A 26,960-nucleotide genomic window follows, 5' to 3' on the forward strand; every position below is an offset into this window, starting at 1 on the left:
CCTCCTTCTCACGATCGACAACAGGCAAATGTAACTTAAGATATAATGTTTTACAAGTAATTTGTCTCATAGTTTATACGTATGGGTATAGTATATAGATATAGTATGTTATTTTAAGGTATAAATAATATAACTTTGCTTGGTTCATCATTGGCACAATATCGTCCATAATAACGCGATATGAATGTCTTAGTGCTTGCATGCGGTGTCATTGAAGCATGATTGATTTTCCGGAAAGGTAACATTTTCGTTTCTTATTTTGACCTAAATATCCGCGCTCGAAACGGCAAAAATTGCAAGACAACAAGCAGCCCGAGGCTCATCACCGCCGTAGTTTTGGTGTAGGAGAAACGTCCGACGTATTTCTGGAAGATTCTGTGGGAAAATATGCCGGTGGGCTAGCTCTCTGACCGGACAAAACCGACCCAACGATGGCCGACACAACAACGCCCTCAGCTCCGGACAAAGACGGTAAAATTTCACATTTTCTCTAAACGATAGTCCTGAATATCACACCTATAAACCTCTACATACAGAATTTGACAAAATCTAGCCACTATTGATGTATAGTTTATTTAAGGATGTCGGGATTTTGTATATCTGGGCGGTGTCATATGTTTAAGGGGGTGGGGGGCAGTTAAAATTCTTCTGGATCAAATATTTGCCAAATTGTTTGATCACGAAGTCCGGAAATGTAAAAAAAAAATGGATGTATTAAAGGTATGTATATTAAAGATATATATCTAGAGAGGTATGAAATTTTGTGAAAAGGGTTTTCTTGATAATCAGCTATACTTTTTTTATGTGATTTTGTATATGCTAAGTGATATGTAACATATGATATGTTGACATACACAAAAATATGATTTTGCACCAATACCAGTTACTAGTAGCCAGTCACTTAAGTTTCAATTCTCTAGGAAATTAGATACTAAAACAAAAATCTGACACTCGTTTTAGATATCAAATTACATGTACTATTATGATATATACAGCAAACATACAATCTTTGGTAGATCAACTATCATTTCCAGTTTGTAAAGGAAACTATGTAATAAGGAAGTTCTCCTTTGCAAAGAAAGACGGCTGAACATTCAACAAAAACAGAGTTGTACAAAAAGAAAACAGTGACAACATGTGTAGCAAAATTTAATTTATACTTACTGGCAGTACATTACAGTGTAATCTCTAAAGAAATTCTTCTATTTGATTTATTTGTAGATTCTTCTTTCTCACAATTTTTGCTTTGACCTGAGATTTATCAAATGCTTACTGGAGATTTTGTGTAATAAATTATTGACTACCCAGGGATTGCATGCGATGTTGTTATGGTATACTGTAATACACGTCATGTGATCCATGAATCATATCTAGCCTGGGTGTTTGCCTAGTAAGGTTAAATGGGTTGTAACATAGGAAACTTCAAAGGAAGTGACTATGGTAGCCTAATGCGGCTGCCGTACAGGCTACTCTGTCCAGAACTTTCCTGTCCACAAAATGCTGATTAGACCTTTTGTTGCAAAGTTGTTTATCCTTCTATTCTGGGAAAAACTATGTCACATCCTGCAATATTTCCTAAATGTCATTTCCTGGATACTACATGCTAGGGCCTAGGAAAAAATGTTGTGTTTCCTTTTTCCCAACTGACTCTAGAAAAAACTGTTGACCCTGGTCTTTTTTGTGTGGACCGCTGCAAGGGACATAAATTTTTCCTGCTGATTGACTTTTTCTAGCTCCATGGTCTAACACCTGAGTGATGTAATGTTGTACAATCGGTTTTCCAACATTGACATTGAAAATGTAAGTGTACTCATGTTAAACTAAATGTTAAACTGTGTTGTACTAAATGTTAAACTGTGTTTACTTTGCTAAACCTTTTAATCTCATTTAGACTGAAGGACAAGGATGACGTTTAGAAAGTATAGAATCAAAACAAGATGACAAATTGATGAAAAAGTCCAAGATTTTAATCTGCTGATTCGAATTTTGATTATCGCGTAATTTGTTCTGGATGTACGTGGGGACAGCGTGACTTTTTTGGACCTTCTCGGAAAGCGATACGATATGTCGTGGACCTGCGGAGGTCACACGTACGTGGTTGAACGTAATGAAATTTGGCCTAACACTAACAGAGAGAAATTGGTTTGGTAATTAAATGTGTGGTATGACCTAGCGGTTATACAGGTCACTTTATTGCTTGTTGTGACATTTCATGAACTTTATTCTTCATTTTAATAGACACCATCGTAAAGTTTAAAGCCAATTCCAGCCTAGACTGGTTTTATATACTGTGCACAGGTACATGTATTTTTTTCAAACGTGCTGTATTAAAGTTCAAACCCTGATTTCTTCAGAAAGTACTGTTATAATTTATATGTGTTTGTCATGTGCTATTTTTGCTACAAAACAACTTAAAATATTTTTGCTATACTCTGAAAAGGACTTCATTTTAAACACTGTTAATTTGAAATACCAATTGAGATTTGAAGGTAAAAAATACTAAAATGAAGCAGTTTTCATTGCCAATAGGAAAGAAGAATTATCTCATTATTTTCCTTATAATATATGCATTTTGTCATTTTAAACTCTGTATGTACATGTATATAGAAAGCCACACCCAGGCCAAAGGTCATGATAAACTAAGGTGACCTACAGGATGTTGACACACCCTTATTTACATAAAACATTTCATGGATTCCTGGATTGCTACAAGTATGATTATGGATTGTTCCATCTTAGAAGTTGAGGGGGTGAAACCTTGTTTTATGATATTAAATATGACACAATTTGGCTTATCAATCATTTATGATATACGTAGTATTATTTAGATGCTTTCAAATTCATAGACGGATTAGCAATACCACAGTTAAGAGCAAATTTTAATATTTTACACACCTATGTATGTAATGGACTCACCCATAATTACACCTACAAATTAGAAATTAGCAATTAGAGAGCTTTATATAATATAAAGACAAAGATCCATCAACAGTTATATTTATTGAATTACGTGTACATTAAAAATTTCTAGTCAAACTGAAATCAATATTATGATATATAGTATGAAATGAGGAAAATATTTTATCTATGTCTGTATCTTTAAGAGAATAGCCTTGGGGATAAAGAGTGGTTGGATGGGTTGGTTCAGTAGGTATTTATATACATGTATGTGTTTTGTGGTATAATGATGAAGCAACTTTTGACCTGTGCAGCATTATGACAGCAACAATAATGGGCTGGGTCAAGCCTACTGTAAATAGTGAAGTGACTGTAGTGGTTTAATTTTTATGCATTTGGCATACTATACTATAAAATCATAGCACTATGAGTGTGAAGATGTGTTTTACAGTAAACCTGAAATGTACTATGGAATTGTTTTAATTGCAAGCTTGTCATTGCCATTGTACTACAGTTTTGTTTCAACAGCTAATTTTAAACACTGCAAAAAAACTCCTTTCTTTGTAATGTGAAATTAAATCTCTGCAAAACAAGAGAGTTTACGGTAACGGTTCCTGTATACATGATCTCAAGTGGTGTGATGTGGCCTGATATGAGTCATAATCATAATGTCATCACTATTCAGGTCGTTGACCCAACTGTTTATCTTGTTTGATTAAATCTTCAAACGTGGGTGTCTGCATATGACATGCTTTAAATTAAAGTCTGATATATACTATAGTTGCTTCAGATGTTTGTGAAGCTAGTTTAGACTAAATAGTAATTGAGTCAGAAGTTTGGACCATAATTATAAACATACATGTTGATTATTTTGTACAAAGGTTTGAATTTGAAACTTGTTACTTGAGTCTGACCTGTTTTACCTTTTATTCTAAAAAGATGTTGGCCACACCAATTTAATTAGTTAGGTAGTCCCTTTCATTTTTTTCTGATTTGCAAAAAGAAAAAAACAAATATTTCACATTTTCCAACTCCCAAATGCTCACATTTTGGCCCCAACAGTTGAAGGAAGTACCTTCAGAGTTGTTACAGTTTTTACATCTATCAATACAGTATTGTGATTTAAAGTTTGAAATTCAATGTTTGGATTACAAATCAGCCAGGTATGTTGACTTCTGTAAAAAATCATAGAAGCAACAAATTGAATTGGTGTGGCCTGAGGAAACACTGCCAACAAACCTAGCCCTCGGCCTTACGTGTAGCAAGGCACACGCAGCGATTATCGTAATTACCGCGCCTGATCAGAGACAAGGATGTCGCCAGTCCCTGTCCCAGCCGGTCCTGACTGGTTCTGGACACATCGGCAGAACAATGCTGGGATGGGCCTGGGGAGAGGGAAAATGAGTTATGAATTATACATACAGAGTCAGACAACTGTCATTAGAGGCTGTGGAAGGGTTATAGAATATGTCATTTGTTGTACAAATGTATTTACCACGACAAGTAAAGTGAATTTCTTGTTTTATTCGTTATTGTCAATTCTATGTATTTTGCCACCTATATACTAAGCTGTAAAATTGTATAGCAGGAAATTGAAGGTAGGAAAGGAGGTAACCTTTTCTGGGACCTTTGAGCTAACTTCCTGTCAGCTTCCCTAACATGCAATATTTTGAATCGATTTTTGACTTCCCCTCCCTTGTATAACAAGTTGGTTTAGTCCGTACTGCCTTACTTTAAAACATTGTTGATGGTAACAACATAGCCTGAAGTCTTTTCTTTGTGAGTCATCTTGTTATTACAGTGCAGTTGTTTTGCAGGATTCCATAGTATATGGGGTGATATTTTTAGACAGCTTGTCATTATTGACTATGACATGTGAGGCTAGCCAGAAGGTCTGTATGGGGGACCTGGGAATACTCAAAAGTAAATTTAGTATCGAAGACAGTTCAAGAGTGTCGAAGTTCAAAAGTTCCAGTGTTGTTTAGGTATTCAAAATTTATGTTAACTTGTTTATGGTTTGTATCTTTATTGTTTTGTGTACGTACATTGAAGGACATTGACCTTATGGAATGTACCAATTAAATATAGGGGTGTTAACACTGTTTTTTTTACCTTACAGATAAGTTGGTGAGCAAGCCATCCATCAAGAAAAAGACCAAACCAGCACCATTAGATGTGAGTAAAAAATGTTCTACCATTCAGCTTATTTTGGTACAGCCTGATTTATGTCAAAGAATTTCAGAAGAAATACAATTTATCAAGTTTTGGCTCTTATAATTTTTTAAATATTTTCTCTGGACCAGCGTTAATATTTCTAGTAGAATATAGGATTCAGTTATATTGACATAATGATTAATGAAAATCAATTTTTCATTAATTGACTGTTAAACGCAATGATACTTATCATTTTTTGTTTAGAAAAAATAACGTTACATTGTTCTATGTACTGTAACATAGCTTTAGTGGTCCTAACATTCCAAAATTAATACTACTTTTTCCACAGCAATTTTTTCTTTTCCCACTAAACCTAAAACCTGCCCCCCTTGAGAATTCTATTAAATATATAATAAGACATAAACTAATTTTTATTTCAACTGTTTTCTTTCTGACTACTAGAAGAGAGAAGTGTGAAATCAAGTTCCTCATTGTTTTCACGGTCTGTGAAAATTGTACACAGAGAGAGGTTCTGCATTTTGTGAAGATCAGCTGGAAATTCTCCAATTTCATGCCAAGCCAAGCATACACAACCTGTTCCTGTTTCTCACAGAAATCTGTTGAAGTCTGTGTTATATTTAGGTTTCCTTTTTCCTGTCGTTTATGCCATGTTGAGTTGATTATATGGATGACATCAGAATTTTTACAAAATGTATCTGTTTCCAAAAAAGGTTTTGACCATACTGTAAATTTTTGCAGAGCAGCTGCAAAATAATAAAAAAAGATGCCATAATTCACATAAAATATTGGAAAACTACACTAATGTCGTAAACTGCCAAAGTCCAAAGAAGAGGAAGAAAATGTGAAGAAATGAAAATAAAGAGTCTATTATTCGCCATACCATATTGTTCAATCTTATTTTTATTCGCACGCTTGCGTCAGTTATGGGGTTCCCAGAATATTTTGTGAAAATATGACTAGTTTTCACCACAAAACATGTTCTACTGTAAAGAAATGCTTTCATGGGCAAGTAGTCAGTGTATCATGTCATGCGTAAACATTTTTCTAATTCAATCAAAGAAAAGAATTTGCTTTTCTTGCGAAATGAGTTCTTTCCACATGCCTAGCATTGAACTTTGATTCAACTTTGTTTATATAAGGGGATATTCCATTTAAGAACTTGTGTGGGAGTAAAAAGGAATCTGGATGGTTTATAGTTAATATAAGAAGTCTTTATATTTGAAAAAAATCTTTCAAAATGAAATTTACAAAGAGGTTTTTGACATATTAAAGCAATTATAGCAATAGAAAAGGTTGATAATAATAAGACTGTTCCCTGTATAGAACATGGAACAGTCCGATCATAAATGCACCCCTTTTATTATGAATTCATATGCTGTAAAAACCTGGCCCATCCAAGTAGACAAACCAATTTCTTCCAAATATGGTTGTATGTTTCCGCAGATGACAACAACAGAAGGCAAGGAGGTTGTCGGGGGCGACCAAACGAAACCGCCGGTCACGCCGAAATACACGAGAGAACACAAGATCGGCCACCGCAGGATAAATGAAGACACAGGAGAAACAACCTACAAAAAGGTGAGTAGATTGGGTGTTGTTCATGTTATAACTTCCTCTTTGATTTTTAGGCAGCCACCTTCAACTAGCTGAAAATTCTGCTGCCTTTTTGTGGCTAATACAAGATTGGGTTTGCCAGGCCTCCATCCAGGAAAGTTGTGTTAAGTGCCTTTTCCAAGGGCACAAGATCAGTGACATGGCAAGGTTCGAACCCAGGACCTCTTGGTTCTGAGACGAATGCTCTGTCGTTACGTCACACGATCCCACAACTTTAGATAGGGCTGGGAAAAAATGTTGTGTTTCTGGTTTGCTGGTAAGGCTATAAGATTTTTGATCTGAATCTCAAACCATCTGAATTCTGAAAGGTCATTTATTATTTCCAGCTGCAATTTTTCTTCAGTAAATTAGGTGAAATATTTGTCCACAAGCAAACAGGTGGACAGTACATGGACCAGTTCAGGTTAGGTGCAGGTAGACGTTAGAAATACCTGCACAGCTCCAATTTTACCTGCACTAAGGTGCATATGAACCTAGTATTTCACCCTGCATACATGTATATGTAACACTGTTATTGTATGACTGTAGGAAACTTATTTGGTGAATTTGGCATGTTAAATATGTGCATAATGTTCAAATTGGTACATAGCCAACGTTTCTTGAAAGGAACAGCTTTTAGATAGCACCTAGATACAATTCTATGGCTGGCATAATTGCACCAGTTACTGATGTGCCTATTGCTGAGCTTTTGGCAAATACAATGTAGCTAAAAGGCCAGTTGCTAGACCTGTCTAGCATATGTGTTAGTAGAACAGGTACAGTATGTTCTTTTGGTCAAACTTTGAGGATGAAAATCCATTTAATGTTGTTTGAGAAGTCTTATGAATGTTGACAAACCAATCAGTCAATTATAAACAAAGTCAGGTACGATTGGCAGGAATAATGATTTCATCAATTTGTGGTTACTACCTAACAGGCACTGATGCCACAGGGCACCTATGCCCGTCGAGGCCCCCAGCTTAGGTTATTATTTAAAACCCAACTGCCCTCTACTCTCAGGAAAGGTATCCCTCGTTCAGAACGAAACCTGATACCACTGTGTAAACCTGGGTCTTTGTTAGTCCGTTATTTTTGCCCTCTCCGCACCCCAACATGCAAACAAGGTGTTTTTCTACCTTTCCCCCAGGGCCCTTCCCACACGATTATGGGGGTGTGACTTTGCATAACTCTTTCGGGCTACATTCCTAACGCAACAGAAGCTGACCAGATAAAATCTTGATATAGAAACAATGTTTAAGGTTGTCTGTGAAGATGGTTGATGACAGACCCTACCCCCCTGTGAGGGAATAATGGTTTAGCCCCGCTTGCGCAACAACGGACAACCCCCAGGACAGCCACAATACATGAAAGACAGGTTACTTACAGTACGGCAAGGCTTAGAATTACTGCAGGAAGATTATGCTTTCAAGGACTTGTATCTACCGAGGAGCTTTCAAAGAATGTTACCATGTCTGCGTGGAAAGTGTGGAACTTCGAACTGAGGACGACACGGGATTGTACGCCTGATTTCGGGAACTGTCACGACTCGAATCATGCTGATAGAAATGGCAGCGTTTGGGTCAACCACGTTAGAGAGACGGGTAAGCGATTGATCGTACGAGTTTGATATACGTTTTTCGAGGAATACCTGGTCGCGGGGAAAAAACACAAGCATGTAGTTTTAACTACTAAAGGATAGGGAAAGTAGACGACAATGTCAGAATCTAAACGTGTGTCCTAGACAACAGGTGTTGGTAGAAATGTAGTGATCTAGCGGACGGATATGCATCAAAACAAACCCCACGGCGAGACACAGCAATGCCAATCATTTAAACTATTACAAATATCCATGTGTATTTCCAACACAATTCATGTTTACCTTGTAAAGGTTTGGAAACATTTGTATTTTTGCATTCGTGAAGCGAAACCTAAAAGTGTTGACAGGAATAGGGTAAGAAAGTGGGAGGGGCACGTCTTTGTTTGTCTAACACTTGTCTGAAGCTCTTCTAGGAAAACACACAGAAGGACAAGGGTTATGCATATGTTTTCACTGGCTTAAAATCTTACAATTACTTCCTTAAGACAGCATTCTTATCCCCTAAACAATAGAGAAATGGTAGCAAAACAACTACTTCAGTGTGGTAAGGGTTGAACTAGTTTAAGCAAGGCTTTTTTTTCAAACGTTTGACCGATACGTATGCAATGCCCCCTAATTCAACTCTAAACAGAGGTGACAATTTGCATACATGACAGAGGGACAATTAGCTACATGCAATTTGTCTGTTTCTTCTAAAACCTTCTAATTGTCGTAAAGATTGATAAGATCCTAGAGTTATTGTTATTTTGAAAAAAAACAACAAGTCTTTTTCACAAGAAGACCAAATTTTGGCATAACTTGTATTCGTCTCTTTTTTTTTATATGGCAAATTTCCAAGTAATCATTAGATAAAGGTGACCCAAATTTCTGCCAGTACTTACATGTAGGTACATTTGGCCTGAGGACATTCTTCTAGGGTTGAACAACCTCTGATTACAATCAACTGTAAAGTATAGGTTCCTAAAATATTGAGAACAACGTAGGTTACGGGAGGTCAAGTATAAGGCTAATAAAATATGATTTGGAAATTCTGCTTTTACAGCTTTTCAACAGGATTTGCTGAAAATGGGTAAGACTATTCCATGCCTCACAGAAAAAAAAAATCATGCAAAGAACAAATGGCATTTGGAAATTTTTGTGTTAGTATCAAATAGAAAAAAATTACATGTTTGAAAAGAAGACATTTGAAATGGTCGGATAGCATGTACATGTATTGTTAGGTTGGAGGCCCAGTGTTTGAGGAGAGCCACACCTTGAGCATGTTAAAGATCCCACCACACTTATCGAAAAGACTAGGGGTCCTTCCTGGTTTGAGTAGGTCAAACATTACAGTCTGGTCTTACTCTTACATTGAAAAGATACACTGTACAAAACTGTTGTGATACTGCTAAAGGCAGTTTACTGTTGATGCAAACAAACAAACAAAGATACAGTACTTTATGTCTGTTCCAATTTACATTTGTGAAGCACAACCAACTTGTCCTATATTTCATGCACAGACAGAGGGAAAAACCAGAACGTTGTTTGTCTAAACGTGTTTGAAGAGATTGCTAGCTACCCGAGGTTGTTGACTTGCTGCTCCAATGGACAATACACCCCTTGAAACTTGGAGGACGGGCCCTTTGCTGAGCCAGGATGTTCGCATGTCGTTTGTTTACCAACTAGAGGATCAAAAGGAGGCCAGGCAAGGAGGAACTAGCAAAACTAGTCATGCAAAGTAGAAAGCACTCAGGAGTAGGGTTTCTTAGCTTGTTGCAAGTCTTGGGAAGATGGCTGAAAAGAAAACAAGAAGCTTGGACGATTTAACTTGGCGATCAATGGAACTCGAGTAGTTAAGTCGCAAAGCTACATGCAGGAAGGATTGGACAAGTATTTTTAACCTTTATGATGCTTCCTAACCATAACCAATGCAAATTTGGTGCCAGAAGTCTCTCAAAGTCAAACGGGATAAATTTTTCCTTTCTTTGTGACGTTTGCTTTGAAAAAATGTCAAGACAAAGATTCCCTCTCTGATTTACATGTAATATCAGATACACAGAAAATGTCTTACTTTTTAGAAAAATGTTGCAATTTCCCTTTCTCGATATGCTATGAGATATGATTTTTTCATAGTCATATTGTGCAGAGGTCTATTTCACATTCTTGAAGCCAGGTAAATGGAGCCAATCATGCTATACTACAGACCATCACACTAAATGATAATCATTGATGTAATTAGCGACAAATATTGACTGGTAATGTACAATGTACTGTGGCCATGACCGCAGACTTCAAATGCAAAATGTCATGTCAAAGGAGCAGTTAGGGTTCAAAATGGTACAGCTGTAAATGTATTTTTACTTTCGTGGTGGCCCCAATTTTACCTGCACTAACCTGCATATACCCAGCACATGGACCAGTGCAGGTTAGGTGCAGGTATACATCAGAAAAACCTGCACAGCTTCAATTTTACCTGCACTAACCTATATATGCAGTTGGTATTTCAAGCCCTGCTACACATATAAGTTCCAGATGATTGGCCAAACTTATCTAGATGCCTGTACCTAAACTCATATACCTGTACCTAAAAATTTGTTTATATACACAGCTCCAATGCAAACTGCTAGATTTTAATTTGGCGTTTTGCCCAGATATACCAGTAATTTTTATGGGTCTGTGTGTCCTCTGAATTGATAATGTAGTGTTGTTGCTTCATGAATTATTTAGTGTAGTTGCAGGTACTACCATGCACGGAAGGTCTGTGTTTTATAGTTGGAGCGTTAAAATGAAGTGGACTGTTATATTTCCAGATAATGCAGTAATGTATTTTAAGGTAATTGTTTCTGTCAATCTGCACAAGTTGGAACAACTACAGTTATAGTTGGAAAGTATGGAATGCATTAGACTAGGATTTTAGTGTTTATATGTAAATATATAATTGTTTTTGTATGCTTACATACTAGTATGCTTGCAATTCATTGTATATTATAAGGGTCAACACAATGAAGAAGTTAGACTTAACTTTCTGTATTTATTTTCCAGACAACGTCATCGGCTTTGATGACAGCAATCCAGCTGGGAATCTCACATTCCATAGGAGGCCTGAGTTCCAAACCAGAGAGAGACCTTCTTATCCAGGACTTCTCAGTAGTGGAGAGTGTCTTCTTTCCTGGGTAAGGACTCACCTGTCTTTTTATCTCCTACCAGACTTTTTCCAGGGTACTAACCTAGTATTGCATATACCCAGTACATGGACCAGTGCAGGTTAGGTGCAGGTAGACATCAGAAATACCTGCACAGCTCCAATTTTACCTGCACTAACCTGCATATACCCAGTACATGGACCTGTGCAGGTTAGGTGTATGTAGACATCAGAAATACCTGCACAGCCCCAATTTTACCTGCACTAACCTTCATATGCACCCAGTATTTCGAGCCCTGACAATGTTTTTCAAATTTTTTCCCAGTGAGGGCAGTAACCTGACCCCGGCCCACCGCTGTCCAGACTTCAGATTTAAGACGTACGCTCCCATGGCATTCCGCTTCTTCAGACAACTCTTCGGCATCCAACCAGACGACTTCTTAGTGAGTGTCAGACATTTAGTAATAGTATTCATGGTATCTATATTGTTCTATATATCGCTGTTTACAATTATAACTACACATGTATAAGTCAACTGTATATCATAGAAAGCTTGTCATAGCTAAGAGGTGGTAAGGCGGTATTGTGCCAACAATATAGTTGACACAGAACTTGAAGGTTCTGGGTTCGAATCCCTGGTAGCCTCCAGTGTTGTGCCCTTAGGAAAGGCACTTTGCACCCATGTCCTTACTTTAAAATGAGCTTCAGATACATGTCGGAACGTCTTCTCAGATGGGATGTAAAGTTGGAGGTCTTGTGCCTTAAGAAACCCACACCTCAAGCATTGGAAAAGAGAAGGGGTCCATCTCAGTGTATGTAAACCTTGCGGTCTGGTTAGGACTTATTACACAAAGTGTTGTATGTTGATTCTTTTCCCATTCTTGTTCCCAGATCTCTCTGTGCAGTGAGCCCCTGAGGGAACTCTCCAACCCAGGTGCCAGTGGGTCCCTCTTCTATCTGACTGCAGATGACGAGTTCATTGTTAAAACTGTGCAACACAAAGAGGCAGACTTCTTACAAAAACTACTCCCTGGATATTATATGGTAAGTGGAATTGTTTCGTAATATTGTCCTGTTTTTAAATGCATACAGTGTCCATCCATCTACCATCCATTTATCCATCCATCCATTTATCCATCCATCCATCCATCCATCCATCCATCCATCCATCCATCCATCCATCCATCCATCCATCCATCCATCCATCCATTGCTTTATCACCTAGTTTTAATATTTCTGGCTGCTCTTATATTTTTTAATTGATTTCATGCAAAAGATGTTCAAAAGTACAAGTATTGCATACAGTACAGAGACTGGTTTGTAAGACTTAAAGCAATTAAATTACTCAGCCAATGACAACGCTGTATTTTCATTCATTTCCTAGAACCTAAACCAGAACCCGAGAACTCTGCTGCCCAAGTTTTTTGGCCTGTACTGTTACCAGTCTGGAGGGAAGAACATTCGTCTTGTAGTTATGAACAACCTGCTACCCTCCACCATTAGAATGCACCTCAGATATGACTTGAAGGTAAGAAGTCTATAACTTATGATAATGAATTACATGATAAAGTTTGATACTGTAAATTTTAATCACTCATACATACATAGACCTATTGACTAATGTTACCTCCCTCGAATGAATTTTTATTTGTAAAATATTAATCACAACTGTATTGTTTTACAAGAATGTGTGCTAATTCTTATATTTTATCATTAGGGCTCCACCTACAAAAGAAAGGCTTCTAAAGCAGAGAGACAGAAGCCTAACCCATGTTTTAAGGATCTGGACTTTATGGAAGACCATACAGAGGGAATTCTGCTGGACTCAGACAACTACACTGCAATGATGAAGACTATAGCTAGAGATTGTAGGGTAAGTACATGTACAGTAGTAGCAGTAGCAGTAGCAGCAGCAGCAGTAGTAGTAGCAGTAGCAGCAGTAGTAGTAGTAGTAGCAGTAGCAGCAGTAGTAGTAGTAGTAGCAGCAGTAGCAGCAGTAGTAGTAGTAGTAGTAGCAGCAGTAGCAGCAGTAGTAGTAGTAGTAGCAGCAGCAGCAGTAGTAGTAGTAGTAGTAGCAGCAGTAGCAGCAGTAGTAGTAGTAGCAGTAGCCTCAGCAGCAGCATCAGCAGTAGTAGTAGTAGTAGTAGTAGTAGTAGCTGTAGTAGTAGCTGTAGTACAAAATAATGTAGTAGTTACTGTAGTAGTAGTAGTAGTTTGTAGTAGTAGTAGTAGTAGTTGCTTTTGAAGGTTAATTTGGGTATGCTTTTGAAGGTGAATTCTGTACTTGAATAAATGGAATAATGATCCTCATTTTAACCATGTTTTTTTAGGTTTTAGAGAGCTTCAAAATCATGGACTACAGCTTATTGCTGGGCATCCACAACCTGGACCAAGCAGAGAGAGAAAAAGCTGTAAGTACATTAAAAAAACACACCCTGCCCACCCCAAATTTTGAAGTGCTGTGATCTGAGTGAAGGGACTAGCCCATAATTAAAGGAGGGATTACTGTAGAAGAAAAGGATTTATGTATTTCAGATACATTAGACATGATGTAAGATAAGAGTTTAGAAGTGCCCAGTCAATATCAAATTTGTATAGGAAGAACAGAGAAGGTAGGTGTCATTTAAAACTAACAGAAATTGATACAAGAATGAACTAGTATATACTGTAAATATGACATTTAAACTGTTTACCAGCGAAACTGTTTAAATCCCTGTTGCTGTGTTTTTCTATTGATTGTTGCCTTGTTGATTGAGTTATATGCAATACTGTAGTTGAATTAACAGTGATGGTAGTTTTTGCCGCTGTTGTCTTTGCATGTTTTGCCATGTGTGGTTTGTTTTTATGTTATGCATGCATAAAATTTGCATTTTGTTGGTGACCACATCAGTTGTACTACTTGGTTTTTCACTTCACACGTCTTCTAAATTAAACTCTTCTTCCTCAATTATAGCATTTGCTAATTAACTTGCCAGTGTGTGCACAAAAATTTTTGGCAACACCTACGGGTTGGATCCTTTAAAACATCAACACTGCAACAAAGATCACTTTATGTTGTCAAATTTGTTTATCTTTGATTTAAGACCAACTTTATTGCTAGTATCCAAGAACCAACTAGTACAGTGGATGTAGCACAAGCAAGCTTAATGTTTCTGCTGTTCTTTGTTCCTGTCCCTGTTTAGCTGTGTTTCGTTCTGTCTTTCCTACTTTCCCTTGTTTCTGCCATACGTTCAGTGTGTGCATGTATTTTCTGAGGTTTGCAATTATGGCATATAGTTGTTTTTTTTTAATGTTTACTTGTTGCGTATAAAATGAGGCAAGTTTAACTTTGACAAGGTTTTTCTTTTACCTTCCAGAAGAGCATAATGTTGCTTTCTGATTTGTTTTTTTTAAGTCATTTAAAAAAAAGTTTCATTGTATGGTATGGTTGTTGGTTTATTTTTTAGTCTATTTGATTTACTAAGCAGCAGGAACTTTTCAATAAAGTTTTCCAATATTGATATCATGAAGGAGTTCTAAAAAAAAAGTAAAAATTTAATCATGATTCAGGTTGCTTCTTACCTTTCCAGCTGTTGTACGTAGGATTAAAAATGAAAATAGATTAAAAAAGCAAACATTTCCGGTGCTCACTGTGACTAGCCAGGTTTTGTTCAAACCTAAACTGAAGTTTGTGGAAGTTTGATGTAAAAAAATTTACTGAATTGGTTTAACCAAAGCTGAAGTACAGTACAGCAGTATATATCTACTGAATAACTTACTTAGAGTGAGAGATTGGTGCCATGAAGATTTGCATGACCTCTGACCTCTTCTCTGTGCTGTTCTGACTTCTCTCATCCCTCCCTCTCCTTCCCTGCTTCCTCGCTAGTCTGGATTGGAAGGTGCGGAGGCGGCCGACCCTTACTTGTTCGCCACTCCTATCCCGCAGCAGGCTACCCCATTGGTTGGTTCCGCAGCGTCGCCCAGTGGTGAGTCGGAAGGAGCCTCCGTGTCAGAGGACAGAGGTCAGGAGTCAGAAAACACAGGTAGGTCAAAGGTTGGGGTCAAGAGTTAAGCATGGTCAGAGTTGCAGGTAACATTGCCAGCTGAGGTGATGATATGACCCGTAGGAATTTTGGGGTCTTTGAGGCCAAAGTTCAAGGTGCAGTGGGTCAAAGTTCAAGGTGCAGTGGGTCAAATCTGAGCTGCAGTGCATGGTTTGCTGGCATCAGGTGTATGTGGAGGTTAAGGTTCAAAGGTTGGAGGTCAAAGGTAGTCCAGGTGGAGGTCAGGAAATCTGGGAAAGCCTGGAAAACTGAAGCCTGTTGTACTATTAGGTGCAATATCATCAAACCAAATTGCTGAGCAGAATAGGGGCTTGCAAGACGCACAAAATGGGGACTGGAGATATTACGATTCTTCTGATGGGGAATCATGGGGCGATTCAACTGATGATGAAGGTGGGTCAAAGGTCAAAGGCAATGACTTGTAAGGCAGAAGATTATGTTTTTTTTTTGTCAGAACACTGAGCTGCTCTAGAAAGAGCGAAATGTCTCTGTTTCACATCCAACTTATGTCAGTAGTGATATTCTTGCTCAGTTGTTCTGGTGGCCACAAAGACATACCTGTATAACTATAACACAATGCAGTTGGACTCAAATGAAACGCAGCTCAGTGAGCTTAACCTTCTCCCAACCAAACTGCATTTGGTACTTCAGGCTGGTAGAATACATGTAACGTGTTACTAGAAAGGGATGATCAACCTGTTATTCCTATGATTGATCTGTGGAGGTTTCAACATGTAACGGTAATTCTTCTGTTAATGTAGCAACTATAACTTCACTAGGTCTGATTTTGTTGATGATTCTGAACTATCAGAGATGTTGAAATGTATTACATTTAACAACTTTTACCCTGTACCTTCCTTGTAACCAATATCGGTAGTGATTGGTAGTCAATGGGCTACTTAATTGTGCTAAAGGCTAAACAACTAAACTACAAAATAGAGGTTCTGTTACCAAGTAGTTCAAGCTCTTCTCCAGTCATAAGTTAAGAAAATGTTTTTGCCATGTAATGGTTTATTGAGAGGTGCTGACTCTGTGAGTAGTATATGTCGCTACATGTCAGACATTTTTGTTGCTGCATGGAGGGGATAGATAGATTGTCAGGAATCTGTATCTGTATCAGTATAGCCAGTATGACCGCCCTTTGGCACAACACACCAGCTTAATCTGTGAGTAGTACATGTTGATACATGTGAGAGACATTTTTGTGGCTGCAGGGAGGGGGAAGATGGATCGCCAGAAGTCCCTGTACAGACATAAACTTACCCACACTGCAATGGAGTCCATCCAGGGCGAGTACAAGGCACCGCCAGTAGAACCTGCCGACTATCATCACCTGACAGAAAACACGTAAGTTGCCATGGCAACCATCGCAAAGGGCTCCCAAAATGAGAAAAGTGTAGAAAATGTGAAAATAATTTTGGGGAAAAAGCATCAAATGTTAGAGTGAGTTAGTTTGATTTTAATGTCTGATACATTTGCTCAGAAATATCTTTTCACAGTTTGAGGCCCTTTGAGATGTGGAGGGATATGCAAATTCAGTTGCCTGGTTCTGGAGGTGATATTTATGAAAATGAGCAAACTTGAAAGAACATGATCACACTTCAAATGTTCCTACATTATAACCAATACAAAATCACAATTTTCATACCTCTGGTACGCTCTGGAACTGGTTGATATTTAATTTCATACTTCGTGTACAAGCAAGTAAAGAAAATATGTCCAGTATAATAACCAATATATGGTATGACAAAGATGTGGAAACTATTATGTATTGTCTAGTATTGCATTAGGTAGGCTGAATTCAAGCCCCTAACATTGTAATACCAAACCGGTAATGTTAGCCACTACAGTTTGGACCACAGGACCCTACTTGTAGCTTGTGAGAAACAATAGAGCAAGAATAGAAACTGGCAGAACCATCAATTTTCAGTGTTTCCCTTTGAAGTTGCCCAGCACTCAACAGTTCCCCTGCACAATGTAAATTACCCTCCCCACTGAGCAATTTGATTTCTTCCCAATTAACACATTCAAGTGTAAGTATGCAGAAAGTGGCTATTGTGAAGTTCTTTGCATTGTTTGATTCTATCCTAACACTCTCATACCTTTGTTATTGAATATTGTAAATGATTGATGTTGATGATATTGATTGATTAATTTGACCTTTTGTGTTCTCCTCAATGAGTGACCTGCTGAGTTTTTTTGGCGTTGCCTCCGGGGCGGAGCCATTTACATTTGTACTGTGTTCTGTTTGGTTTGTGGTTTGATGTTGGTGCTTTGTTTCCATGTAGTACGCAGTTAGAGGTCTTCTGGAGTTTGCAAGATGACAGCATGTAAGCCACGCAGTTTGCCGTGCCCGCACGAATATGTGTTCCCATCCTCCCACCATATCTTTTTCCTTCACCTCTCCCTGTACTACTTTTTCTGCATGCACTTGGTACATACCAGTAGTGTAGTCTAACACACCACCATGCTTTTTTCTCCCTACCGGCAATTATGTAAAAGCAGTGGGAAAGCATGTATCTGCAGTACCTACCATGGAGGCCAGGGGGCATGTTTGCACAGGCAACAGTTTCATGCAACTATTTTGTATCTTCAAAAGGTGGCATCTTGATAAAAGCTTTCTGAAATCCCCAATTTAAATACCTCTGGTTTCCATGGTGATGTCCATCTCAATAACAATGGTTCTTTTGGTTTCTTTTCCTGTTCCCCTTTAAGTCAAAACAAATTGAAAATTCAAGCTAAAAATGCAAGGTGTTCAAGAAATGATAAAAATGACATTTCAAAGACTCCTCCCAAAAAGAGCCGATTCCTACAAAAGAAAGTGAACAAGAAGGATCTTGATTTATTAAGGTGGACAAAATGAGCCAAAATCTGGTGAAGCAAGTAGTAGAGACTGTAGTTAATGCATGGTAGGATTGGTCTCCAGGGAAACCAGGACCCCTAGCCAATCAGGTACTGTATTAGATTTTAGTAGTAGAACCAATGAGAGCTGCTTTTATTGATTGCTTTTAGAAATGATGGCAGTCCCTGGTTTTCCAGCCTTAGGTTGAATGTGAGAGACATTGGAATTCTGATCTGTTTTTCAAAGAATACTTGACAATTGACATGTATGTGGGACAAGACCTTGTTATTCCACCAAACAAATACAATATACATGTATGTCATCTTACAGACTTTTACAGACTGAATAAAAGAACCAAATGCTTCTGAATATGTTTTACTGTCTGCCTATCATTTCTGAAAGTCACATCAAAATTAAAGTGTTAACATGGAAATGAATTTTGTGTATTTTTCTTGTCTTTCCTTCATAGATGGGGAGGTATTCCTGCCAAGAATGTGAAAGGAGACAGGCTACTACTTTTCTTGGGTATCATAGACATTCTGCAGTGTTACAAGTAAGTGTTTTCAGAAAATATTTTGAATTGTTATGAAGGTTGAAATCAAAACAACATCATGACAACACAATGATACCATGTTACATCACACATAGCTGTACTTGGTGCTAAATGACCCTCACAAATAGCTGTCCTTGGTGCTGAATGACACACACATAGCTGTCCTTGGTGCTGAATGACACACACACATAGCTGTCCTTGGTGCTGAATGACACTCACACATAGCTGTCCTTGGAGCTGATTATGTTCTATTAATTTTGCCCCTGCAGGTTGAAAAAGAAGCTGGAACACAGGTTCAAAGCGTTTGTCCACGATGGTGACACAGTATCCGTCTGCAGGCCAGCCTTCTACGCCTCGCGATTCCAGAACTTTTTCTGTCAGACTGTTTTTAGAAAAATTCGTAAGTAGTGCTCGGAAAAAAAGTTGCTCTGAGGGGAAAAGGTTTGTTTAAAAACTAAAGCTTGCTGTAATAAGCTGGTTCATAGTTTCAACAGTGTTATGCATTGTTGATAATAGTAGTATGTTAATCTTGAAGGTCACTGAAACTAGCAAAACATGTCTGGCTACAGATGTGTACAGGCAAGAATTCTTCACCTTTGACCGTATCGTGCACAATTGAAACTATGAACCAGCTTATTTTGATGTACAAAATTAATGTTTTGATGACATCTGTATCATGTGCATGACTGTACAGTATGTACTACACATCTACATTTAACAAGGTGATGGCTTTGGCATTATTTTGAGGTTTGGTGTTGATTCAGGTGCACATTTTGAGGTTTGTACATGTCATGGAATTCCAGAAAATAATTTTCCTGTGTTCGTCAAGTTTTGCCATAAGTCTCAGGTGCAAGAACCGCCTGTATACGAAATGTTGACATCAATCTCTGGAATTCTAAATTGCCTGAGTCTATGTACAAACCCTTCACACATAAGCCACAGAAGGTGGTGGGCATCCACAGAAATTCCACAAAAAAATGTTCGGAAAAGACCTAACCGGAGACCGTCACTTTTTCTTCCTTCCAGAGTCTGCACCTCGGGGAAGTTTAGCGACCCAAACCGTAATCTTTCCTCCCCCTACAGCGCTGAAGCATTCCCCGTCCAAGAAGAAGGGCGCGGTCGGGCCAGCAGGCATTCTGGGAAGGCCGCGGTCGGCGACAGGTACCTCCGTGGATAGGGACGACGATTTCTCGGCTGGAGCCACGAGTTTACCAGCACTGGAGGAGGTCAAAAGTAAGCCACCAATAGCATATGTAGCTTTCTTGGTTGACCTTTATAATTTTTGCTGCATTTCAGTAGATAGATGGAAGAATATTTTGTAGCTGATAGCTGTGAATGGACTACCCAAGGCTTTAGACTAGAACTTAATTATGATGTACAAAGTCAACATGTACTTGCATTGCTTAGATTTATCCTTTTGTTAGTACTGTGGACTGTTTCTTGTTACATACAATACTCTAGCTGTCCTTCAAAGATCTGTTGTGCATTAGTTATGCTTCCTCTAGATGTCACCTGTTGTATTGGTACGTACTGGTTCTTAGAGATTCATATTTTGGGGCAGGACCTAATCATTTTTTGCAATACTGTACTGGTACGCAGCCCTACATGCAGTTCATGTACACGTAGGTATGCTCTGTGTTCACAGTCTAAAGTTTGTTGCAATGTATGCTTATTTATGTTTTGTGTGATGTTTACTAATCCAGGCAGACCAGACATCGTTCCCAGCACACCGCCCTCCTTTGACGATGTTGCGTCCACACCAACATCTATAGAAACCCCGTCAACCATGTCACCAGCACTCTCAGAGGCCTCTCCAAGAAAACAGTACGTTCTTCTGCAGTTTATTTTGGCTCTGCTTCGAGGTCCAGGGCTCTAGCCAGCACGCATTTTTCCATCAATTGCCGGAACTTTGCGGTGTGTGTCAACCGATAGATGAACCTTGAAGGACATAGTAAAAAAAAAACTTGTGTAGAATTGTAAAAGGAAGGACCACTGACAACAACTCTCAACCCCATGATTTGCCTCTCAAAGTGCAAGAAATTGCATTTTTGAAGGCTTCAAAATCCACAATTTTGGGTAAGCATGCAGAAGGCTGACCGGAAAAAATTTCAAACTGGCTAGAACCTTGCGATGGCCCTTACGAATATGTTACAGAATTATAGCAGCTACAGTACTAACCTAAAATGCTGCAAAAAAACTCCTTTTTTCTACTATAATGAAGTTAAATCACTGCAATAAATACATGTATATGAATTCACAGTAGAATGTACCAGAAGAGTTTTGCTATTGAATCATCAATATAACCTTATGGAATTCACCAATCATTCACCAACCTGATGAAATTATTTACGGATGTGTTTTTTTTTCCGTAGTACGTCGTCCACCTCCACACTTCCCATTAGAACAGTAGAAGTGGAGATCACCTCCGAGGGGTCGGAAGCAGCGGCTAAGTCTGAATCAACCGCCTCTGCCTCCAGAAGAGATAGGTAGGGTGTGGAGAGGAAATTTTGGTAACACCTCGTAGGTGGAGCAATACAAAGTTCGCAGTCTGAGAAAATAGACATACAGTATTTTGCAGAACTATACGTTTGCGGTGGCGGCGGTCGCAGCAAAAGAAAGCGAATGATTTGTTCACGGAAATGATAAGTTAGTGCTACAGAAGTGATTGCGTAAACCGTGATTATAAAAGTATTGTGAAAAAATTGTGATTTACAGCTTTTTAGTAGAAACTGAGTGCCCAGGTATTTTAAAAGGTAAGTCGTTTTCAGTCAAAAAGCCTCCGTTTGTAACTCGTTTCTCAACGTAATCTTTTGTTTTATTCCTGCAGACAAAATTTGAGTGTTTCGTCAGAACCGTCATCATCGCTTCACCCGAGCACGTTGTCGAGCGAATCGACGCTGGCAGACGTAGACACTGACGACATCACCATAACAGAGATAGTAAGTACTGTGTGAGCCCAGCGGGACATGTGGCACGCAACCCAGCCCTACAAAATACTCCTTTTGCACCTGCACTACAGCTGTGCAAGTCTGTCAGAATTTCACCTGCAACGCACCTGTACAAGCATCTAAAAATTTGCATGATTTAAGAAAATTTTTTGGGACTCAAGAAAAAAATGCCAGATTTCTTCATACTTGCACAGTTGTAAGCTTTCAGCAGAGTCATCTTCCCCTGGAGAAATACAGCTTGCACAATCATACATTTGTATCTATACATACAGCAAATTCTCAAGTCTTGTAGAGAGCACTGAGCATCAAGGACTGGGGTAACATTGGTGAGATACGGCTGTAATAGATATTTCGGTGGCAAGGCTGGTATCCTTTCCTTCCTACTGTTACATGAAGGGCAAAACAATAGACTAAACAATCAAGTAAATCAATAGTGAATGCCCAATTTTTTTACAAAGTGCATATGAAAGTGTTCAGTAGCATCTCACCATTGCTATCTCGTGGATGGTATCTGCCTACTAAAAGACTGTTGAGTGAGTCACAAAAGTCAGTCATAATTGTTAGATAATCAAAAAGAACAACACTTTGTTGTAGCTAAATTTGTCTGCATGCAAATCTTGTTTTGTACCCAGTTTTTGTCTTACATGTATATTATTATGTTACCTGGAAACCAGGATGTTAAAGCATTGTGTATTGGTATTGTGTATATTTTGTGCCTAAACTAGAAGCTGAAGCCACATTTACTTACCAATTCTGTGGTATGGTGGTTTTGTGATCCCACTGTATGACACCATGTATAGGTATCATTCTCAATACATTTTGTCTCCATGTTTTATGTGGAGGGCAAAATGTAGTACATTTGTACATGTATATAATTATATTCCCAGGCATAATGTATATTTCTTCACAGTGTCAGGGAATTTGCTTGTAGTGTTATCAAGTACATGTATTTGCACATTAAAATCTTGCTCTTAAAGATGGACTATAGGAGTTTTGATCCCTCAAAATATTTTACATTGAATACTTTGCAAGTAAACAATGCCATTTATCAATGCTGACAGCAGCAATATGATGTTAAGAATAAATCAAAGTGATCTATGATTCTGTCATTCTCTTTCAACCAACCAACCAATCAATCAATCAAAGCCTTTACCTTGTTTCGATGGCTTGTTCAGCCATGTGGCCACTTCAACATGGCTTGAGTGGAGGGGGGGAGGGAGGTCACTGAATGATCCAAATCGATTTCTAGCGGCAACTGATATTAAACATAATTGTAAAGCTGCACCATGTACTACTATTATGAATGAAAAGAAACTTCATAGTCCATCTTTGAATCCCACAATTTTGCACCATAGGCCTGGCTGTGACATCATCATTAATCGGAAATTATCATGTTACACATTAGAAACTTCTCAACTTTGCATTTTCATCTTCAAGTACTCAAGCTGATTTGCATATTTGGGATAATATGTCTGATTTGCATATTAAGGATGTAATGATGTCATGACAAGCCTATGACACCAGTCCTCATCTGTCACCATACGTTACTGTAACCAAGACTAAATAATTACTGTAACATTTCAAATCATTGTACCATTAAAAAGTATGGCTGGTGCAGTAGTAACACGGTGTGCATCATTTTTAGTTTGCTGCTCCTCTACACAGAAATCCTCATCATATTTGCAAACCCCCAGCTTTGTTTGAGATAATAATAATACATGTGTAGGTAATGCATTCTAACAAAGAATACCACATCCATGAATAAACATACCACAACCCCCACTTTCATGTAAGATACACTTTTTACAATATTTCCAAAATTGTCAATACATTCTGTTTTTTTAACATGTTCCTTCCAAATCGCACCAGGCTTAAAAAGCAGAACATTGATAAACTCTCAACTCTGTTAATAACTTATTAACATCATTTCACCTTTTTGTCATTTTTAGCTATTCTAACTTCATCTTCTCTTTCAGCTTAACACTGCTTAGACTTTATCATTAACATTTCATTTTTCTTCATGTCTTTGCATTTCAGTTCAAACTCCTAAGTTATATTCATGCCATTACTGTGGGAAAGAAGGGTGTGTCTTTCTTTCTTTCCTACAGTCCATTTTCATAACGTAAATTTCAGCGTATTTCTTCGTTGACCCTTTTTTATGTTCATGTTTTATTCCAACCCCTCAGCTTGACTCCTTCCCTTACCCACCACCCGACTCCCATAGTCTGCGAGGTGCACAAAGCCGCCAGCTAGTCGGTCGTCCGGCTCCCAGGGGCATTAGCCTACCAGGCAGGGGATCGTTAATAAGTTCTGTTTACCACTCAACTCAAGTTTAGATAAACCAGGAGGTTCTCTCTCTAATTTTCTTTGAAAGGCAGAATATTTTCTTTGAAGACGGCAGTGCCATTTTGTCTGTATCAGATAAAAGATGTCACATCTGAGTTGAAGTAACTGTCTTGAATGAAAAGTAAAATAAACTGGTTCATGGTTCCAACTGATTTTACCCCCCTGGTGCTATGCATCCTGGGAATAGGAAAAAAGGTGCAGCGAATTGTGGGTAATGTGTCAAAGGTGAAACCCTTGAAACAGTTCTTGAATCTGGACCATGCTTGATACATGTCCAGATGTGTTTTGTTCATGTCTTGGTTCTTCAATGTCAACCTTTATTTTATTACCACACAAGGAACCATGCACAATCAATCATGCACAGTTGGAACAATAAACCTGCCTATAATCAGAAGCTTATTACATTGAATCTGTCCTCAAAAGCTTTGTGAAATTGAGTAGTGCTGTATCTACCTGTCCTCAAAGCTGTCCTCAAAGTCCTGAAACTACAAGGCGAATCATAAGAACAAATCATTCAAAATCAAACTCTGCTCGATAATACTTGATTATTGTGCACCTCGTGATTATGAGATTGATTCCTGATATTCCCTGTCTTTCCCTTTCAATGTTCTGATTTTTCATAAATTCATGCATTTTTCTTCTTGTTTATTTCACAAGCATACCTGAGAACAAGAATGGGCTGACAAGGTCTTCATCCATTTTTTCCATCATCTAATAAATTGCAACATATTTCTTCCTGTGTGCTATTCTATAGCTAGTTAAGATGATTAATTTGCTTGCCTGTTGTTTCTCATACCTGTACACCCCCATTTTGAAATGGAAGTGTCCCAAGTGTGTAAATCCAGAAATTGGGATATTCCACTGTTTCCTAGGGTGTGTGCAGTGGTATATTTTCCTGCCTCCTCCCTGTGCTAATTCCTTGTTCTTCCTTCTTTCTGTCTTTTTGCAGTGAGTGCAAGCATCGTTTTGCTGCGTTCAGAGTTACATGTTTAGGAAGAGAAGGAATCATGGTCCTTTGCTTTTTCAGATTATGACACCACTCTTATATAATGGAATCTCCCAACAAGAACTGTAACTGTTAATACATGCCCTAAGTTATTTGTCATCTGTTTAAATCATTTTGTGTTCATACAATAGGCTGCTCATCACATTGGACATACAACTGTCCAATCCACCTTGAAAAAACAGTTTATCCATAGTCAGCTTATTTACTTCCTTCTGCATATATAATAGAAAAACACAATGGAACATGGCAGAATGAAATGAAATTCTGTTTACAAAAACCACAAATACAACGGTTTCATAAGTTAACATTTGAGAACACAATTGTTGGGTCGGCACTATCAGAAACAACACTGGTTGGGTATCTGAGACCATAACAGAAGAAGTAAGAAGGTTTAGAAAAAAGTTCTGTTCCATATAACATAGGTTGATTATTTTTGTCCAATATTTTCTGTGTTTAGAAAGCCAACAAGAGGGACCCGTCAGTTGAGCTTACACCTGATGTGCTTTATTTCTTACGCCATGGTTCTGAGGTTCTTTTCTTTCCTTTCATCTTTCCTTCATTTCTTCTGCTCATCCTTTTGCTTGCATCAACTGTTGTTGCTTTCTTGTTGCTTTAAAGACATAAGTCTCAACTTTCCTAAATTGTGTATTTGACAACATATTACAACATTGCTTAGACGCTAAGTTCTACACACTGTGCCAATATTTGCTTTTGGGTGAAGGATTTTGCTCAAGTGATACTAGTGCTGGATGAACAAGGAAAAGTTGTGGGATTGAATCATTGAAATTTTATTTCAAATGTTAACTTTCAAATGCATCCTACTTGATTCTTCTGTCTGTTGATTGGCCAATTTGAATTATAACTGTTAAGTGCCAACCAATGACTACTGGGGAATGTTTTGAAAATAAGCAAAGAAGATAGACATGGATTTACATCTGTTAGTGTGTTGGCCTGTTTCCCCTACATTGTATATTCTTTCTTGAAATCCAGAACCTTCTTTATAACTGTTTCTTGTAACTAACATCTTGGCTTGTGCTTTGCATGCTGCTTGGCTTGCTTATTATCATCATATCCCTAATGTCCATGTATGCATGTTTGCAACCTTTGTTTTATGATTTCTAATTGAATGCTGGTCACATGATTTCTAGCCAATCACTTGGCAACACTAGTGATCATGTGATCTACATCAGCCAATCAAAAGGGCAAAATGTAGACCCAATCTGATCTTGTTGCATGTTTCTCATATTACAGCATAATCTTGATCATGTCAATCATCTTCAAAGATAATTAATTTTTGTTTCATTTCTTCCTTCTCTTTGTCCCATCTTCTTCCCTCCTTGCTTCTCTCACTCCCTCCTTTCAGACCTACTTGTAACGGATTGAAGAAATGGGAAAATGGCTTCGACGTCCATGTAAGCAATGTGTAACTTCCTCACCATGTACAGTTGTATAACACTTCAACACTTAATACCAATAGACCGATCTCATAGCTCTGCCCACCTCCTCCAAAACATACATGTAAGAAAGCACAAAAATGCAAATATGTGACAGACATGCAGCAGCCATGCTCTCATTGGTCGAATCCCTAACTGCAATGCTGTCATTGGTCGAGCTGCTAATTGTGATGGACAGTAAGGATCGGTCTATTGGTTGTGGCTTAGCAATATTAACTATGTTGTAACTAGGACGTCTCTGAATGCGATTTAATAACTTTGCTATTGTAAAACTTCCACCTTCTATTTTTAAGGTCCCATATTGGGACACCATGTGAGATATGCAAAAAAGGCATCAATGCTCAAGTACTAGCATAGAACTATCTACGTTGCTCGTACACATGT

At 38.2% G+C, this 26,960-nt stretch overlaps 1 protein-coding gene across 12 annotated transcripts; it reads left to right on the forward strand.

The window, feature by feature from the left end:
* The first annotated feature begins 191 nt into the window (after nucleotides 1–191).
* LOC109468575 (phosphatidylinositol 4-phosphate 5-kinase type-1 alpha-like) lies at nucleotides 192–26,960 on the forward strand. Of its 12 annotated transcripts, XM_019766856.1 has the most exons (21): nucleotides 192–471; nucleotides 5,018–5,073; nucleotides 6,517–6,651; nucleotides 11,285–11,415; nucleotides 11,710–11,827; nucleotides 12,276–12,428; nucleotides 12,769–12,912; nucleotides 13,102–13,257; nucleotides 13,715–13,795; nucleotides 15,250–15,406; nucleotides 15,698–15,820; nucleotides 16,642–16,774; nucleotides 17,716–17,757; nucleotides 18,739–18,822; nucleotides 19,092–19,222; nucleotides 19,849–20,055; nucleotides 20,526–20,646; nucleotides 21,195–21,308; nucleotides 21,650–21,761; nucleotides 25,580–25,651; nucleotides 26,486–26,960. In XM_019766856.1, exons 1-21 carry the CDS (start codon nucleotides 432–434, stop codon nucleotides 26,495–26,497), a joined length of 2,322 nt encoding a protein of 773 aa, XP_019622415.1. In that variant the 5' UTR covers nucleotides 192–431; the 3' UTR covers nucleotides 26,498–26,960. The 12 variants fall into 12 exon arrangements, with proteins under 12 accessions (XP_019622415.1, XP_019622409.1, XP_019622417.1 ...); XM_019766850.1 differs by having other exon boundaries at nucleotides 25,580–26,960; XM_019766858.1 differs by lacking the exon at nucleotides 25,580–25,651.

Source organism: Branchiostoma belcheri, unplaced genomic scaffold (genome assembly GCF_001625305.1).
Source record: "Branchiostoma belcheri isolate BF01 breed outbred unplaced genomic scaffold, Haploidv18h27 scaffold2, whole genome shotgun sequence".
Classification (NCBI taxonomy): domain Eukaryota; kingdom Metazoa; phylum Chordata; class Leptocardii; order Amphioxiformes; family Branchiostomatidae; genus Branchiostoma; species Branchiostoma belcheri.

Bases quoted from the DNA above. Each gene is read 5' to 3' on its own strand.
- LOC109468575 (XM_019766850.1), top strand. From the start codon at position 432: ATGGCCGACACAACAACGCCCTCAGCTCCGGACAAAGACG. The intron at 472-5,017 runs GTAAAATTTCAC...TTTACCTTACAG, and splicing joins CTCAGCTCCGGACAAAGACG to ATAAGTTGGTGAGCAAGCCA. The intron at 16,775-17,715 runs GTAAGTTGCCAT...GTTTCCATGTAG, and splicing joins CATCACCTGACAGAAAACAC to TACGCAGTTAGAGGTCTTCT.